Here is a 19,957-nt window from a genome sequence, read left to right on the forward strand (position 1 = left end):
CTGCAGGACCGTGGATGGGATCCTGGAACAGAAAAAAAAAATTAATGAAAAAACTGGTAAAATCTGAATAAAATCTGAAGTTTAATTCACAGTATCGTACTGTTAATTTCTTCTTTTTGAAATTTTTACTATGGTTATATAAGTTGTTAACATTAGGGGAAACTGGGTGATGGGCATATGGGAAATCCATGTACTATCTTTGCAAATCTAAAATTATCTCAAAATAAAATTGAAAATAAAATACAAATGTCTAAGAGTCCAGAGTTATTTTCATATGTCTCACAAGTACTTATCAAATACCAATAGAGAAAAAGGCTATTTTTCTCTGATCATCCAGTAAACACTTCTGATTATTGTTATTTTTGTAGTTCATTTTAAATATGTTTTGATGGTGATTATTTTGGTTGAAATTTTAATTAAAAGATTCAGGAATGAAAAATTAATAAACAGTGAAACCAGAGGTGATTCAGGAAATTAAAACAGGTGAACTAAGACAAATGCTCTTATTGTGGTGCTCTATTTTAAAGCAGTATATCAGAGCTTATTAACTTTCTTCTACTCTTCTCTCCTCTTTATTAATTGAATGTGACCATCCATTTTCTGCCTCCTTCATACTTAATGTACATTATAACCTCAGACTTAAATCTGCTGGAAGGAACAGCAATTCAGAAAAAGGGTGACAATTAGGGGTTTTCTCAATGGCTGATATGGTACCCCACACTTTTATGGCAATTGGGAATGTAGTAGCTATAAGATGCCAAAGTACTGTTCATGGCGCCACCATCCTAACCCATTGGTAGCTTTACCTGAGGGTGGATATTAGAGGTTAACCTGGTTGTTTGGCAGATATAGTTTAGTACTATTCATTGGACTTACTTTATAATTACTTGTATTCTGTATGCTTGGCGCTATGCTAGACAGTGCAGAAATCAAAAATCAAAATCACAGTCTCTGCCAAGGAACCCCACTTGGTTGAAAGAAGACAAACATGAAGGCCCTGTAGTGGGTGGAAAGAGCAGAGGCTTCAGAGATTTTACAATCGTATCCTCACTATCTCTTCCTTTAATTGTTACATCTGTGGACTTGGGTATTTATTTAAACTCTGAGTCTATTTTCTTGTCTGCAATATAGGATACTAATGTCAGTCTTACAAGATTGTCATGGTCATTAATACCTGGCAAATAGGAGACATTTAGTAAATGATTGCTGTTATTATCATAGTTGTTTTTATCAAGACTGATAGACCTTTGGAAAACACTAAATAACTTTATTACACTATATAACTGTTTATTGTGCTCAATCTTTGTACTTTCTCCCTTTAGAGATGATGAAGAGAAAAAAAAATCTCCATCAGAAGGTACTGATGAGAAGGCTAATGGAACACATCCAAAGACCATCAGTCGTATTGGGAGTACTACCAACCCATTCTTGGACATTCCTCACGACCCAAATGCCGCTGTGTACAAAAGTGGATTCTTGGCTCGGAAAATCCATGCAGATATGGATGGAAAAAAGAGTAAGCATCATTTGTTGTCATTTTCTATTTCATTATTTCATCTTTAGGCTCAAAATTTAAAGTGAATTTATCTGAAGTAAGATCAAGGATGAAGAAAAATTTTGTTTATCTAGAGAAGTATTGAAGTTTGATAATGCCTCTAACCCTAAGTCAGAAATCATTGTGGCACCTGATCTTCTCCAAATAAAATTATAGAACTTCAGAAATGGAAGACTTCTGACAGATTATTCATTTCCAGCCTTTTATTCATTTATTTATTTTTGCCTTCAACAAATAATTTTGAGTACCTACTATGTGTTAGGCATCAAAAATATAATAGTGACCAGGATGGACAAAGTCCCTGTCTCCATGGGGTTTACATTTCTGGTGGTTGAGGGAAAGGTTGAATTTATAACACACAGAATAATCAACAGTGTACGGTCCCAGAGACAAAGCAGGAAGGGAAAGAATTGAGATCCAAGCACATTTGGAAGGATTGGCCTTTGCGGAAGATGGACAGGTGCAACGTAGGCGAGTATAATATAATTAGTATTGGGAAATTTAAGGAGTCTCATCTGACAGCTCTGTCAAGTATGAGACATGATTATCTACTGACAGATAATAGTGTTTGAAGTTTGAGAGGAATGAAGTATGTTTCTGTGTTTAGAATAATCTTTGCAGAGAGTGAAATAGCAATTTGATATAGTTGAACAGGCTAAGGTAAGCTGATATATATGCTCAAAATTAGTAGGCCCTAGAGTATCCCTACCCACCTGCAGAGGCAGACATGCGGTGCTGGGATGGACAGCACTGTTTTAATCTGTGGCTGGGCACTTTCTCATAATGTGTTAGCATATTCTATTAGGTTATGGTCAAGAGAAACATTGTAACAGAGTGGCTTCCACACCGACCTGTGATGCTGAGCAAGTTTGTAACATTTCCCAGTTCTTGAGGAGAAGCTCCACCATGCTTCCTGTGCACCTGTGCAGGAGCCTGCTGGGCTTCATTTCCTCAGCATTGTTCAGGACTCTTGCAGTTGAAGGGACAGTAAGTCTAACTAGCTTGGGAAAAAAAGGGCAAGGATACACCTGAAGAGGAAGGGTTGTCACCAGGACACTTGCTCCATTTCTGTCTCTGTATTATTTTGGATGTCAGCTTTATTCTTTGAAACAAGACTCTTTTACATGGCTGCATTTGTAATGATTAGCACTGTAGAGCATGTATTCGATTTTGTCACCAAAAAGGATTTTCCTTCTTCCCCAACTTCCAATTTAGTATGTTCTAGGGCAGGACTCTGATTTGTATGGCTGAGGATGTGGAATTCTGTGATTGACAGCACCCCCTTGTTTGAGGGTGGCAAGAGGAAAGTTGCCTCAAGAAGGAATAAGATACACTTCTCAGAGAAAGGTAGTTCTTCTTGGTAGACAAAGCAATAGATGCTCCTCTCTGTTCCCAGCCCGCACACACACCCTTTCTCCATACACTGGGTTCAAATAATGCCTTTGCCGAGCATAGTACAGTTTTCCATTTATAACCACAGATATACTCATCTCTGTCCCACATGCCATGTCTTGCTGTGGCTCCCATCTCCAAGACTAAAATTTGCTAGTTGATGTCCATTCTCCTCTGGTTGGGATGTAGCCTCACTCAAGAGGCTAAATGAAAAATATAGAAATATCTGACATATGTCATATAAAGTACTAAAAGCAAAAAATAGAATAACTGCAATTTAAAATGCCAGTTCAAGAAAAGGCAAAAAAGGAAACAAAACCGCTGGCACTGACTCAAGAGTAGTTACTGTACCCTCTGGACAAGGATGACAGAGTTAACCTGCTTGAGCGTCTTTTCACTGACTCGCTTCCCTAGCCATGGATTGTCATACTTGGTTAACTTACTCCAAAGCATTGCCAGCTTCAGCCTATTGGTGAAATTTTCTTTGTCCATGTTTTCCTGGCCCACCTCTGAGGATTGTTGGAGAGAATTCCCCTGCTGGAAGCTCCATTCCCTTAACAGCCCACTGCATACGTGTGAGTATGGGTACCAAACCTGGGAGTTGCTTAGCACTTGAGCCATCGCAGACCTCCTGTGCCAGGCTAGTGGTTTTCCTCCCAGTGAAACCCCTTTAAGGCCTTAGTTAACTCCTTTGAGAACTTCTGATTGATTAGGGCAGTTTTAAGCATCACGGACTTTTGTCTCTTTAGCAACTTAAAAGTTCAGCCCTTGCCTCTGCTCCTGATTCTGCTGCTGCCTCAGAACACAAAAATAGATGGAAAAATAGATGGATCGAGTAAGATGGGGGCTAACTGGGCCCAAGTCTCTAGGCTTCATTCCTGTCAGTTGCCTTATCACTGGGGGTTTTTTCACCTCTGCCTTTGAGTATTAGGAGGAGTCTTGAAGTTTCAGCCTTCTTTAATTCCTCAGGCTCTCCCTAGATACACACATTCCAGTTTTTCATGGTTTTTCAAATCACTTTAGTGCGGGCAGATAATTCAACTTTTCTGGTATAGGAAAGTGCATAATTTCTAATGATAATTTACATACACTAAAATTTACCAATTTAAAGTGTATAGTTTGAGTTTTGAAAAATGTATACACTTAAGTAACCACCATCAGAATCAAGATATATAACATTTCCATTACTTGAAAAAGTTGCTTTGTACTTTTTGTAGTTAATTCCTTCCCCCTTTGCTCCCGGCCCATAGCAACCACTCATCTGTCCTTGGACACTGCACTTCTGCCTTTTCTAGAATTTCAATAAATGGAATCATACATATTGTTTTGTGCCTGGCTTCTTTCACTTAGTAGTGTTATTTGCAGATTCATCCATATTGTGATGTGCTGTGTGAATTTGTAGTTTGTCTCCTTTATTGCTGAGTAGTATATTCATTTCCTTGTCTGGGTCTCCCACAGTTCACACATTCACCAGCTGGACATTTGGGTTGTTTCCATTTTTTGGCTATTATAAGTAAACCTGCTTTGGACATTCACACACAAGTCTTTGCATGTACCTATGTTTTCATCTCTTTTCAGAAGTTACCTAAGAGTGAGGGAGTAAGATTGCTAGGGTGTATGTTACATATATCTTTAACTTTATAAGAAACTTCCAAACTGTTTCCCAAAGTGTCTATGCCATTTTGCATTCCTGCCAGCTATGCGTGTTATATCCTCTTGATAAAATGATCCCTTTGTCATGAAATGACCCTCCTCATCCCCGGTCACATTCCTTCTTATGAAGTCTACTTTGCCTAATATTAATAGAATGACTCCAGCTTTCTTTTCAGTTTTTGCATGATAGACGTTTTTTCTAGCTTAATTTTCATCTGTGATCTTGTCTTGAAAATTGTTTTATACAGCATATTGGTGGGTATTCCTTTTTATTCAACTGACAGTCTTTTAATTGGAACGTTTAGACCATTTGCATTTATAGTAATTACTGATATAGTTGACTTTAAGTCTTCCATCTTACTATTTGTTTTTTACTTATTCCATCTTTTATTTTTTCTCTTTTCCTTTCTTGTTTAGGATTTTGTGTGTATGTTGGGGAGGGGAGTGGGATTCTGTCTTTCTTCACTATTGGCATATTAGCTGTGCCTCTTTGTTTAATAATTTTAGTGATTGCTGTAAGGTTTACAGTGTAATCTTTAACTTGTCACAGTCTACCTTCAAATTTTACCACTTCATGTGTAGTTTGAGACCCTTATAACAGGTTACTTCCCTTTCTCTTTTCCTAGCATTTGTGCTAGTGTCATATATTTTAATTGTGTATGTTATAAAACTGATAATACATTGTTACTATTTTTGCTTTAAACAGAAATTTGTTTTTTACTTTTACCCTCATAATGAGCATTTCTGGTGTACTGGGTTTCTTTTTGCAGTTCCAGATTTCCATTTAGTATCATTTTTTTTCTGCTCAGTTTCCTTCCAATATGTCATTTAGTAAACTTCTGCTGGTGAGAAATGAGAAAGAGAATGTTTTATTTATTTAAAAAATCTGTATTACACCTTAATTTTAGGTATTTATGTTTACTGGTGTACAATTTGTTAGCAGTATTTTCTTTTTCTTTCAGTAATTTTAAAATATTGCTCCATTGTTCCCTGCCCTGCATGTTTTCAGACAACAAGTCTGCTGTCATTCTTTGCTCCTTTGTACTTAGCATGGTTCTCCCCACTCTGGCTGCTTTCAGGATTTTTCTCTTTATCTTTGATTTTCAGCAGTTTTGTTTTGAGGTGCTTTAATGTGGTTTTCTTTTTGTTTTCCTTGTCTGGTGTTGATTGAAGTTGTTGGGTTCATCTGTTTATATTTTTCACCACTTTTGGAAATTTTTCAGCCATTATTTCTATGGACCTACCCCTTTCTCTGGGACTCTAGTGTGTCTTGTATGTTAGACCACTTGATACTACATAAAAGGGTCATTGAGGCTCTGTTCAATTTTTTCCCAACTCTGTTCTTGTCCTTTCAGTACTTTATTTTAAAAATTTTTATTGCTATGTCTTCAAGTTTACTATGTTACTTTTAATTTCATATCATTTTTTTCTTTGAAACTGCAACATGAACCTTTTATATCCTCCATTTCTCTTCTTATCAAATTTGTGTTTTTCTTAATATCCTTGAGCATATTTTTCATATTTACTATAGCTATTTTAAGATCCTTCTCTTTGAATCCCTTTCTCTGTCACTTCTGGGGCTATTACATTGATTAATTTTTCTGCTGGCTATAGGTCATACTTTCCTTTTTCTTTGCATTCACAGTAATTCTTATTTGAATGCCAAACATTGTGACATTTTTCAGGGCTGAATTTAGTTGTATTCCTTCAAAGAATGTTGGATTTTATTCTATTGTGCAGATAAGTAACTTGTAGATTAACTGAATCCTTCAGAGGCTTGCCTTCAGATTAACTGAATCCTTCAGAGATTGTAACACAGCATTCCTTTGTTATGGTGGATCCAGAGCAGCCTTTATTCTGGGACTTATTTAGCTCCATTGATAAAGCATCATTACTCTTCTTTAGACTCTATCCAAAGCCCTGGTATTACTAAGTCTTTCCACTCTGTCTGTTGAGAACACAGACTATTCCTAACTGTGTGTAAGCTCTTGAAATGGTTCCTTCCACAACTCATTCATGGTTCTTTCCCATGCGTTGGATAACTTCCTTTCACATTCACTTAGATCAGTGCTCCAGCTAAGACCTGGGGATTCCTCTGAAGATCTCCAGAGCTGTCTCTCTCTGCAGCTTTTTCCATCTTTTATCCTGCTCCACAAATTCTAGCCACCTCAGCCTCACAAACTCCCTCTTAGCTCCTCAACTCAGCACAACTACCAAGCTCTGTTTAGGTACCCTCTTTCACACTGGATCTTAGACACTTCCTCCAAGCAGGAATCTGGGCCCACCTCATTTGTTCCTTTCTCTTCAGAATCACAGCCCAAAGCTGCCTATTGTACAATGTCTGAAAACTTTTGTTTTATGTTTATTGTCCTGTTTTCTAGTTGTTATGATCAGAGGGCAGTTTCTGTAGCAGTTAATCTTTCATGAGCATAAGTAGAACTAAACTGATTACTGATTCCTTTTGTTAAGAAATTTTTTTCTAGTTGCCTCAGACCTCAAGACTTAATATTTACTGAGCTATGGAAGTGATAAGGAATTCTAAGCATTTGGGTACAATCAAACTCTTTAGATATGTTTTTGGAGACCCTGAAAGGGATTTGTTTCCTTCCCAGCTAATCCTCTCCATGCTCCCCCCAACCCCTGTTTGTTGGACTTTCAGTCATATCCGGTTGAACTGGCTTGTCTCAGTGTTAGACGCTGCTGCTACTTGGAAATGCACCAGGATGCCTGAACTGCTTCTGAGTGCATCTGCCTCTCTCTTCTGAGAGGTGGTCACTATATGCAAATTTGAAATGCACCGGGATGCCTGAACTGCTTCTGAGTGCATCTGCCTCTCTCTTCTGAGAGGTGGTCACTATATGCAAATTGGAAATATGTTTTATATTACTTGTGTCTAATGTGCTTTGAAATATATCACTTTTGATTTCCAATACATTAAAACAATGAAAACAACAGTAGAGCTTCCCTAGAATAGGAGCTCCACATAATTTGTGAGAAATATATGTAGTCATACCTTTGGGACATATTTATCCTGCTCAATCTGTAGACATGTATTTGGACTCATCACGTTCAGTAAAGACAGAGCTGTATTGCATTTGTACATGTATGTAAACAGGGCCAGGTGCTCTGATGACAGATATTACTAAAAGCTTCTAATAAGTGGAGATTTGGGTCAAAGCTGTATGGAGAAATTGAAACCCTAATTAACTTGTCTCTAAAGGACCACTTGTCTGACTCAAGATTTGGCATCTCGTTTTTTTAATTAACTCTAAGGACTCATTTTGTCAGATTGCATCCATAATTGCTCGTATAAGCATTTTAAAAACCTTGGAGACCTTCTTTGCTTCGTTTTATTTATTTATTTAGCCTGTTAAAGATATACTCAGCTCAGAAATTCTACCTCCAGGAGACAAATCATGATTACAAGCAAACGTTGTATCTCTCATAGAAGGGTATGTGTTTACCAGCCCCATTAAATCTGACATTAAGGGAAGCTTTGAACAGTCAAATTTGGAAAGCAAAATGTATCTTCTGGATTTTGTCAGGTAGAATGAAAAACAAAATTCAATATAAGCTCTTAGTTTTATCAATCTGATTTAAGACATTTGTGGAAATCAAGAAAATGCTGGAAACCAGGTACTCAAAATATGAATGCTCTAAATGATAAAAACAGTAATAATTAAGTGATTACTCAATATTAGAGCTTTATCCTAAGCACTTCATGCATTGCTCATTTAATCTTCCTCCTGTGAAGCAGGTATTATTATTATTATCATCCCCATTTTACTGAGGAGGAAATTGATCTTAAACATCTTAGCCAAAGCTGTAGTATAGAATAGCAAGACATCTGGTGGAACTAAAATCTGATTATAGCAAATAATTGTAGCATATTGTTAAAAGCAGTGCGTGTGAGAGACTATGCTTAGAAAACATTTTAAGTTCTGCGTTTTTTGTGTGGTGGCAACAGTCTGTCACTATGTAGCATGTATTTTGATGACTGGAGGTCTCAAACTAGAGCCACTGGGGCCTGGACGTTTCTTTTACTTGGCCAACACAGTGCTTTTTTGTAAATTGAATTGCATGAATTTTGTTAGCAATTTTCTGGTTGACCATAGTTTCCACAGCTCCCTATAGTGTCGTACCAGGCCTTCTCACACATAATTGCTTCTTTTCTGGTCCCAGAATCTTTTGAGATTGTGACCTCCCCTATTTAGACTGACGTATAACGTGCAAGAGATGGGGGCAGACAGGTGCACGAGGCCTTACATAGTGCTGTATTTGTATTTTAGTGGTACCAGTGTGGCAAGAAATGAAGTGCTTGTCTAGTTTTTATTATCGCAGCCTACATAAGCTGAGGTGGGAGTAATGAATTTTTTTCCTACGTGAATTAAGTACTCCTCGAGTACCTAAGACTATGTATGTACAGTGACTTATGTAAACATAGTCTTTCTCCTCTAAGGAGCTTACATTACTATACAGAGAGTAATTTCAGTCTAGAATCTATAGTACAGATTTTTAAATACATACACCATTAGCTAAGGTACCACATAAAATGTTCAAAATTGAGTATGAGAAGTGCAGTTGGGACCGTGCTGACATTCCAGATAACAAGACCTTGGTAGGACAGTGGAATAGAAACAAGAGCCCAGAAGCAGCAGTGTCTAGTGTCTGTAACAACTTGATATATGACAAAGGCAGTAACTCAGATAATTAGGGACAACAGAAATGCTTCAGTGAATGGTGCTGAGGGAGTGTGCACGTGTGTGTGTGTGTGTTCGTTCCCCACATCAGCCCAACCAGAAAAATCAGTTTCAGGTAGATTAAAGGTAAAAATTTGAGAGACAAAGTCTGAAGTTTTTAGAAGAAAATGTGGAACAATCTTTATTACCTTTGAGTAGAGAAGGATTTCGTAAGGTTTAGAAAACAAAAACAGTAAAAGAATATATTGCTACACATAAGATTACATTAAAAGTAAAGACTTCTTTATATTAAAATCCTCTTTTAAAAAATTAAAAGACAATCCACAGATTGCAAGATGATACTTGTAGCAGATTACTAATAAAGGATTAATATCTGTAATATATATAAAGAAATCATAAATTAATTAGAAAAGAAAACCCAATAGAAAAATGGGCAACAATTTGAACAGATCAGTCACAGAAAAAGAAATTGAGATGAGCAATAAATACATGAAGAGATATTCAACCTCACCAATAATGAAAGATATTCACATTAAACACACAATGAGATAGTATTTCACGTACATCACATTGGCTAGAATTTGAAAGAATGATAACACCAAATGTTGGCAAGGGCTTAGAGCAGTGAGCACGCTTCTCCCCGTGAATGTGGGCATCAGTGGTGTCAGCACTTCGGAAGACAGTTGACAGTAATCAATCAAGTTGAAAATACTTACACCTGAGTCTCAGTTAATCCAATCCTAGGTGCATATCTACAGAAACTCGTGCAGTTTTACAAGAGGGGGAATGTTCTTAGCAACATTATAGTAGCTCAAAAGAAAACAACCTAACTGGCACTTAACGAGAGATTGGGTGGGTTTCATATATTCATATAGTAGAAAAGTATGTAACTGAAAAGCAAGGAGGTAGGGTTCCCTGTATCAAATGGTTGACTCTCACAAACATAATGTAGAATGAGAAAAGCAACTTGCAGAAGAATGTGCGCATATGAGAACATTCTAAAACCTGCATAACAGCACTTTTTAGTAGGAGTCCATTCACATACAGAAATCATTATGTGGAATAGTGGTTACCTCTGGCAGAGGGGAGAACTTGTAGTTAGTGAGGAGTAGCCCCCAGTTCAACTATATTGATAATTTTTTTTATATTAGGTGATGGTACATGTATGTTTACTTTATTGCTCTTGATAACCTTTTGATGTCTTAATGTGTCATAATAAATTTTTTTAAACTTGATGGAATACCTGATTGCATGGGAAATTTAGAAACAGTTGAGGATATTTTTCTTGAAGTCTGTGCAAGAAAAATAACAATTAGAAAACCTGAAAAACCAAAATTAGTAATTACCATCACTACAGTGTAATATTTTAAAACTTCACCATAATAATAGAACTTTGGTTGTTTTTCACATTTAGAAATGTGGAAGATTTAATTATGGTTACACAGGAGAATGTAAATACTGTCCGCCTTGACCAGAGCAGAGATGAAGGAAGGTGAGAGGTGAAGTGGAGAGGAGAGCCCAAGGAGAGCAGTGAGAGCCGTTATGCTGCTCTCATAGAGGAAGTCAGAAGAGACTGCCTGTACTGAGGAAACGGAAAATAATGTTGTTAGCATGCTCTTTAAAACTACTGAGGTAACCAGTGGAGAGGCACATAGAAGCCATTCAGATATACTGGGAAGATGGAATGGAGTAGTTAATTTGCTAAGTCCTCATTTCTTGCAGCAGAAAATCAATAGAGAACTTTACAGTCTATTATGACAGCACATTGTTTAGGGACATATTGGAAATTACCCAGAGAAACAGCTCAAATGTTAAAAAGTGGTTTCTTTTGGAAAATAGTATTGGAGGAATTGGGAAGAAGTGAATCAAATAGGCAAATTGTGTGGACATAGCACTTTAATAATTTGAAATATTTTAATCACATTGCATTTCCAGTATAGATTCTTAAGTGATTTTACCCTGAGATTAGTTTCTAATTTGAAATGTGAATTGCTTTTTAAGGATGTGAGAACCACATTTGGTTCATATTTTCCATCTTATTTTAGATACTTTGGATATACATAAGGAGTGTTGGGTAGCGTCTTGGAGGTTAGGGAGGCTCACTCACTTTAGAGGGGTTTACACACTTGCCTGTCAGCCAAAGTTTTGAAAATTTAGTCCCACATGTCAAATTTGAGAGAGTAGATGTTATTCTGAGTCACACATACTGAAAATAGAGTTTATAATGGCAATGCAGGCAGAATTCTTTGCTATTGTATAACATTGGGAACATTATTAAGAGATAATAAAAGTGGAATAGCTTTTTTCCCCAGAAGACAGTTGTCTCCTTCTGTTAGAAAAAGACTCTTTAAGTGGAGGCAAAGCAAAGCAATTATTTTAAAAGGAGGCCGAGGTTCCCCCCTCCTTTCCGCTTTGCTGTTCTATGTCCGCAGGCTGTCTAATGAAGCGGTGTGAGCTGTGGATACAAGGCCGAAAAGCCACACAGGAGGGCACCATTGGGGTTCTCAAGGAGTAGTTTGCCACGTGACAGTGCAGTTTTGGTGGCATTTTATCTGTTTTCGATGGGGAATGCCTCTTCATAATTCTACATTTAGAATAAAAGAAAAAGTTTTAGGTTTTTAAGTTCCATTTTGATGGCTCATGTCATTAATTTAAAATCCACCTTTTCCTGCAGTGGAGTGAAGGTGGTTAAAAGAGGCCGCCCACCATCCTCCTCAGCAACAGTACTTTTGACCAGAACCCATGGAATAGAAACTGCGGTCTTTAGCACCAAACAAATCCACGCTCAGAACCTCTGACATATTTCTTTCTGAAAGAGGAATGCACAGTTTTCACTGCATCTGATATTTAGAAAGTATTCTATTTGTACTGTTGACTCGTTCTGTTTACATTTTCAGTTCAGTTAACATTTAGGAGAAAGAAGAAGGTAATCTTAATGTGTCTGTTACCATTATTTAACGCAGCATATCAAATTCTTCAGTAATCTGATAAAAGTTTGAAATTAAAAATACCATACTGGTTTCCTAAAGGAAATAGTTACAATGATAGAAATTTATGTACAAAAATTTGCCACTGGATAGTACAGAATTAAGAATTTCAGCTTTGAAAATAGATAGGCCATTGATTCATTTTAAAAAATGCTTTTGAACACCAGCTGTGTGCCAGTACACTCACTCTTGATGGGAATAAGCAGAGGAAAGGATATACCTGAGGAGGTGTCGTTCAGCTGAGAGCTGAGTTACAAAAGGAAGCCATAAAATCCTTGGACACAAAGATCATAGATAAGAGTATTCCAGTGAGGGAATAGGAATGCTGAAGCCTTCTGGTGAGAACATCAAATAAGGCTAATGCCTGTTCTGGGCACAGTACCTGACACATAGAAAGAACTGATTGTTATTTTAGGTACAGAATATCATCATCATCATCATTATCATCTTGGAAACAGCTTAATGGCCAATAAAAGATCTATTGAGTAAAATATGGCAGAGTCATAGTGTCTATTCCTTGCAATCTTTTTTTTTTTTTTTTGGTGAGGAAGATTCACTCTGAGCTAACATCTCTTGCCAATCCTCCTCTTTTTTGCTGAGTAAGATTGGCCCTAAGCTAACATCTGTACCCATCTTCTTCTATTTTTTTATATGTGGGACGCCTGCCACAGCATGGCTTGATAAGCGGTGCATAGGTCTGCACCTGGGATCCAAACGGGTGAACCCTGGGCTGCTGAAGTCGAGCACACGAATTTAACCACTATGCCACTGTGCGGGCCTCTCTTTGCAGTCATTTTTTAAATGACATATGATATATAAGTAGAAGTGTTTAAAAGAAACAAGTATAATATCCCAATTGTGTGGCAAATGTGTGCATAGTAAAATGATTCGGAGGTTATATACCAAAATGTTGATGATTGTTAGACTGGTGATTTTACATTGTTTTCTATGTGTGTTTTTTTCTGTTATTTTCCTTTATTTTTTGTTTATTTTTTTATTTTTGCTGTTGACACTGGACAAATATAACTTACATTATCAGGGAAAATTAATAATTTATGTTAAACATTTGTTATTTAAAATATGACCTTAATTCAATGAAATATTTTAGAGTCCTAATGAAATATAATTATGTCTAAAAATATAGAAAAATGTTTGCAAAATAATGACGAATGGAAAAAAGTATAAGAACCATTTATCATAGTGTGATTACCAATAAAAGAACAATAATGACTTATAGTCAGATGGTAGATATTTCCCTCTCTTTCAAAAATTCGCTCAGTGGCTGTTGTGGTACTGTTCTTCCCATAAATAAATTGGGGAGGGGGTGATTGGGATTGTTGACAAACGATGTTGCATGTTGTTTTAGAAGCACAAAGGCGACTTGTTGCGATACTCATGGGAATGCACTCCTGGGTGCCCTTTCATGGAAAGGTGGGGAGCACTTGCGAGCACTGGATGTGTCAATAAATGGAAGGGGTTTGACCTGAACTGGAAAAGCTAAGAGTTAAACATACAGTGGCATAACTTTAGGTGCAGTCCATGGCAGTGGGCTGTTTTCTGGCGCCTATGCGTGAGCGGCCTTGTGGTGAAGGTCAGGACTGCGTTTCAGAAGGGGGAGCTGGAAGTCTCCCCTGAAGCTCCTGAGTTTAGGGAAAAGCAGTCGGACTGCCCTCACGTTCCCTGGAGAACAGATTCTGTCTAGAGGCTGCTCATTCTTGCCGCTAGGAATTATTTTATTGACCTGCAGTAGCTTTTGCCCAAGGGCGTTTTAAAGGTGCCAGTGGGCCTTGGGCTGTTTTACAATTACAGTAGCGTATTTGAATTCTATTTGTAGAAACGCATGCTCAGCAGAGTCTTTGACTCTGAGGTTCTGGGTCATAAGGTGCTTGTGAAGTTGAAGAAACCTGGTTTGGTGTCACTTGATAAGCCTGCTTATCTGATTCAGCAGTTACCTGCACTTCTCAGACTGTAATGATTTAACCTTACATTTTATTTTAGCACGTTGCTGTCTATAAGTTTTATAATGAGCTCTCTAAATTGCTCAAGAAATTATGAAAAACCATTGGTGTGCTTGATTTTAGTTGTGTTCATACCTGTCCCATATAATGAAGTTATTGAACTTCAGTAACATTTTACTATGTCCAGCTTTTTAACATGGTTATTAAAAACAGCAAGTTCTCCAGCATCTTCCTTCAGTTTATAAGAATTATGAGCATGGTAACTATAGTTAATAATACTGTATTGCATATTTGAAAGTTGCTAAGAGAGTAGATCTTAAAAGTTCTTATTACAAGGAAAAAAAATTTGCAGCTATGTATGGTGACAGATGTTAACTAGACCTATTGTGCTGATCATTTCACAATATATACAAATATCAAATCATTATGTTGTGTACCTGAAAATAACACAATGTTATATGTCAATTATACCTCAATTGAAAAAAAAGAATTATGAGATGGTATTCGTTTCCTAGAATTTTGAAGTCTCTTACTACAGATGTTTGTTCTTTAATTAACGCTTGAAAACCCATAGTAATTTGTCAAGCTATGTTTGTTCCTCATGAGCCTACATCTTTACTGATGTCTTATTTTCATATCCAGCGTCATTTTGCTGAAATAGTCTATAACCAAAATTTTATCCTACCTCTTCTTTTCTCTTTAAGCAACCTGAGTGTTTAATGTGTTTCACCTAAATGATAGAGAAAACACTTTAAAAAAAAATTCTCTTTAATATTTGTTGTCATATCATCTACATGCCTATTTAGGACGTCTAATTTTTTTCTTTTTTTTTTGGAGTTTTTAATCTGTTCTCTGGACACAGTAACAAACCTCCAATAGAATTGGAGGTTCTATTCTAATATAGGGGGAGCTCAATAATAAACATATGATATTTCAGACTGTGTAATGTGATCCAGAGAAAAGTAAGGCCCAGGTGAGGGGAGAGAGAAGGAAGTGGGCAAGCGCTTTGTTGCATAGAGTGATTAGAGGAGACCCCGGATGAGGGGACATTTGAGCAGAAACCTAGGTGAAGTAAAGGGGCAAGTCATGATATTTGGGGAAGGAACGTTTCAGCTGGAGAGAATGGGCCATATAGTTCATTTGTCAAATTTTAAAAAAATTTGTATGACTCTAGTATTTCTGTGTCTCCTGAAAAAAGTTATATATTGAGTCATTTTTGTGTTTCTTGCTGCCTGCACACTCTTCTTGTAACCCTTAGCTTATGATGATATGTTATGTTCTGCCCTCTTTTCCAACCTCAGCACAAGTCAGTTAAATTCTTCCCGTGCTTCCGGTGATGGCTACCAGTGAAACCGTCTCCTAGCCGAGTGGAGAAAGATAGTTGTTTATAAGTTATGTTTGTACATTTTTATGGTGTATTACACGTGGCTCTCCGTATCCATGGGTTCTGCATCCGCCCGTTCAGCTGACTGTGGATCCAAAGGCCTAAGATGTTGCGTCTGTACTGAACATGTACAGACTTTTTTTTCTTGTTGTTATTCACTAAACAATACAGTATAACAACTATTTGCATAGTATTTACATTGTATCAAGTATTATAAGTAATCAAGAGATGAGTTAAAGGGGATCCTGGAACCAATCCCCCATGGATACCGAGGGACGACTATGCTTGGCTAAAAAGTTCTCCATCAGCTTTTTGTCCCTTCTCCCATTATTTACTTTTATTGTTTGCACTCATGTTTAATATCTCCAGTGCCAAGACAGGGCCTGGGACAAAAGAGAAACAATAAACATGTTAATGTTACACACCACTTTCCCCCCAATTAAATTAAGGGTGAAAAGTGTACCCCCTTTCTGTTAAAAATTCATCAATAATGTCAGCGTTTTTTTCCTTCTCAAAATATTGACTTTAACAAAGAAAAAAATTCTGAATACAGGAATGAAATTAAAAAAGTAAGTGCGTTTTAGCATGGAAATTGGATGCACTTTCTTTTAGCAGACGGTATCGTTAAAAAAATTCACTTCTGAAGGAGTCACATATTGACTCATCTAATTTTCAGAATAACGCTTTGAAGTGGGTACTGTTTTATTTCTATTCTACAGAGGAAGGAAGTGAAGCATGATTAGCTAAGTGACTTGCCCAAGGTCACTCAGGTGAAACCGCCATTTCAAACCAGGTGTTCTCTATAAAAAAACAATGCTGACTTTTGTCCAGAGGTCATCTTGATAAAGAACGGTGGTAATTAGCAATGTTATGAGACTTACATTGTCTTAGCCCGCAGAGACTGTAGAGAAGGTGGAGGTCAAAAGAAAACCCTTTTGTTCCCCCCAAAGGCCTGCTGAAAACTAAATCCTTATTTAAAATCGTCTCTGACTTCTAAATCCTACTGATTATAGGATTACTGACCTCCCTGTCTCTTTACCTACTTGAAAGCGCGTTGGGATTTTCTTAAATTAGTGCCGTGCTACCATTTGGTTTATACAGTTTATCATGTTGTATTACGTTTCATCGTTCAAGTGACTGCCTCTGTATGCAAAACTCTTTGGGATAGGGTCTGTGTCCTAATAATATTATGTAACAACATTGTAACAGCATTGTAAAGTAATTAGGGTACGTTGGAGCATATTCGTTTTATAGATTTATAACCAGAGATGTTAGGCGACTTGTCCAAAATCAGAGAAACAGTGGGCCTCAGGGTGTGAATAAACTCCAAGTGTCCTGGCTCCTAGTCCAGGATACTTTCTGCCATTCCAGAAAGAATTGATTTAGGATAAGAGACTTGACTTCTTAAAGGACTAGAACCATATCCACAGTGAACATCAGCCCACCAGGGGATATCGTGGGTAGGATGTTCTTCTACTTCTCTCTTTTGTTTCATGTTCTGTTCTCTATCAGTAATATAAACCTATTCCTAGCATATACAAAAAGGAAATATTTTTCCAGGAAAAACAATAGGTATAGGTTGTAATTATGGTTCCTTTCAGGCTGCCCCAGTTTTTCCTTTTATAAAATAAAGTTGATTACATGTAACAGCTCCCAGTCTTAAAGAGCAAGATTATAAGGATTAACTGATTTTTCAAAAATTACCTTAAATGTTTCAAAGATAAATGATTTAGAAATATAAGATAGTAATTGTACTATTTTATTTCTACCACTCTGTTATAAACCTTGGGATAATTAATGCTACCAGTTTCTTAATATTGTGTGACCTATCTCCCACAGGTGACTTCTGTTGTGCACAGCTTGGATTCCATTGCTTCGAGCAGTAATCTAAAAGTATATGAATTACTCTACTAATTAAGACTTAATAGCACTTCTTATGGTGGTACCTGAGGATATTTTATTAAACAAAGTTAGGGATAATATACAAAGATTACCCTTAATTTCACTTAATGATTTGTAGGGCTTTCATCTATGAATTTATCTAAATCCTTTGCAAACCAATCACAGAAAGCAAACCTCTGCCTGAGTTGTGCCTTCAGCTGCCTCAGTGATGTAGGACTTAAGAGCTTGCTTCCTACTGTGGGAGATCAAGATTTGGCCACCCTGAAATCTATCTCTTTACCTTGGTTGTTTTCTCTAGGGACATTTGACCTCCTTGACCTCCCCCACTAACTGCCTAAAAAATTTGACATAGTAACTCCTTCCTGGAACAGATCTATCATGATGGCTGTAAGATAACGTAGGATAAATGTTACAATAGGAAAGGCACCAACAAGCCCATCTTATCAGAAGTTCTGTCTCTCTGGCCACATTCTCTGGATGGCCCTGCAAGGAGTTGCCAGACAAACATTTACATTTATAAGGGAAATCTCCACTTGTAAAGGTATCTCCCTCTCTGTTTTGGGAAGAGCGGGGGATGGCCTCATTTCTAGAGGCTTATCAATGTGAAAGGTGAGGCCTTAAATCTGCATAATAACCTTTCTCTTGTTTACTGTGCTTTAGTGGTAATCTCCTGTAACTGACTCCCCCCGCCCCCAGCATCCTCCTTTGTCATTGGCTGAACATGGTATTTAAGACGAGAATTTCTGCTATTGTGTTGAGAAACGCAGTGTCCCTGCTTTCTCCCATGTATACATGTTATTAAACTTGGTATTATTTTCTCCTGCTAACCTGTCTTGTTGATTATTTGGCCAGCCATAAAAACCTTAAAGAAAAGGGCAGAGGGAGATTCTCCCTCTTCCCCCGACACTACCAAGGTAGCATCTGTCCTCATCCTTTAAGAGACATACTTTAAGAATATGCCCAGTTTTCAGATACTGTCACTGGGGAAATTAAAGCAGCTTAAAAAATGTCTTGTGCTGCGGGGGCTGGCCCAGTGGTGCAGCGGTTAAGTACGCGCGCTCTTCTGTGGCTGCCTGGGGTTCGCAGGTGCGGATCCGGGCGGGCACTGACACACCACTTGTCAAGCCATTCTGTGGCTGTGTCCCCTATAAAGTAGAGGAAGATGGGCACGAATGTTAGCCCAGGGCCAGTCTTTCTCAGCAAAAAGAGGCGGATTGATGACGGATGTTAGCTCAGGGCTAGTCTTCCTCACAAAAAAAAGTCTTGTGCCCTTTTCAAATCTAATATAGATGTGTCCCAATTGTACTAGTATAAGAGCTTTGCTGAGCACATCTTTGGTTCCAGGTTCAGCAAGGTGTTTGATTTATTTTGGAATGTCCTCGTTGGTATTGCAGTATATTTTAAATGTCTTTCTCCGTTAACATAAAGAAATTGAAGGTATTTTACATAGAATTATCACATCCTCACATTTTCCTTGTTTCCTAGCCTGACAGGACCTGCATTGTTAGCCTTCAGGCCATGACTTAAGAATTCTTTCTCATTAGTGTGAATATGGCTTACTGACCTTCTCTACCCTTTGGGGGGAAAAATGGGTTTTTTGCCATTCTACTGGGGCAATGGAAGAATGTTTTTCAAGCCAGCAGACAGGAAAGAAGGTTAGTATATTAAAAGAAAAATTCACATACTGTGTCTCTCTATGCATATTAAATCTTTCTGATATTAAACTTGAAAAAAAGGAAAAAGTAGGGAACCCAGAGTGAGGAGTGGTCAAAAACAGGATGGATTTTGATGTTGGAAAAACTTCTCTGCCCTGTGAATAAAGTAGAAAAATGAGAACAGTAAGATCTTAAACACATCGATTCTCAGTTCTGTTCAGAAGAAACTAAATTTGGAAAGTATAGCATGCAAATATAAACTTGTGCATGAAGCTTATACCTTTTGGTAGATTAAAAAATAACTTTATTTTCTGGCATATATCCATCATTACTCTTTACTGAAGCGTTTATTGCTCAGGAATATTTCGTACCTCTTGCTTTATGAAAGAAGGGTGACACCCTGTGCTTTTGTTACCGAACCAAGTGGGCGCGCCTCCTGCTGAGTTAAATACGACTCTACACCAGTGCAAGTTGTCTCACAAAGTGAAGTGTATTTGCAGCAAATAGGAGGCCATGAGGAACCATTTCCAACATCATGACATCCCCGAACAAAGGGAAGCAGGAACTTTTATTTGGTTGGGGAATGAATATTCAAAAGGGAGAGGCGGGTATTCCCTTGCACAGGCTCAGTTGGAGAACATGCTTCCACATAATGAGGCCTAAGCTCCTCCTGGAGAGATGTTTGCATTAAAAATAAGGCAAAGGTCATGGGCATGGCTCTTGCGGGGAGGCTTGGTCAGTTTCAGGATGGTTGGTGGTTACATCTCCTTA

At 37.6% G+C, this 19,957-nt stretch overlaps 1 protein-coding gene across 7 annotated transcripts in view; it reads left to right on the forward strand.

Moving 5' to 3' along the window:
- PSD3 (pleckstrin and Sec7 domain containing 3) overlaps window positions 1-19,957 on the forward strand; it is a 453,546-nt gene that overhangs the window by 366,601 nt on the left and 66,988 nt on the right. For all 7 annotated transcript variants that reach the window (XM_087418635.1, XM_087418634.1, XM_087418636.1 and 4 more), the window contains one exon: window positions 1,323-1,516. In XM_087418635.1, the coding sequence (XP_087274761.1) occupies window positions 1,323-1,516 (194 nt within the window). The remainder of the gene's footprint in view (window positions 1-1,322; window positions 1,517-19,957) is intronic.

The sequence above is a fragment of the Ceratotherium simum genome, chromosome 28 (genome assembly GCF_057802395.1).
Source record: "Ceratotherium simum simum isolate JZ-2026a chromosome 28, ASM5780239v1, whole genome shotgun sequence".
Lineage (NCBI taxonomy): Eukaryota > Metazoa > Chordata > Mammalia > Perissodactyla > Rhinocerotidae > Ceratotherium > Ceratotherium simum.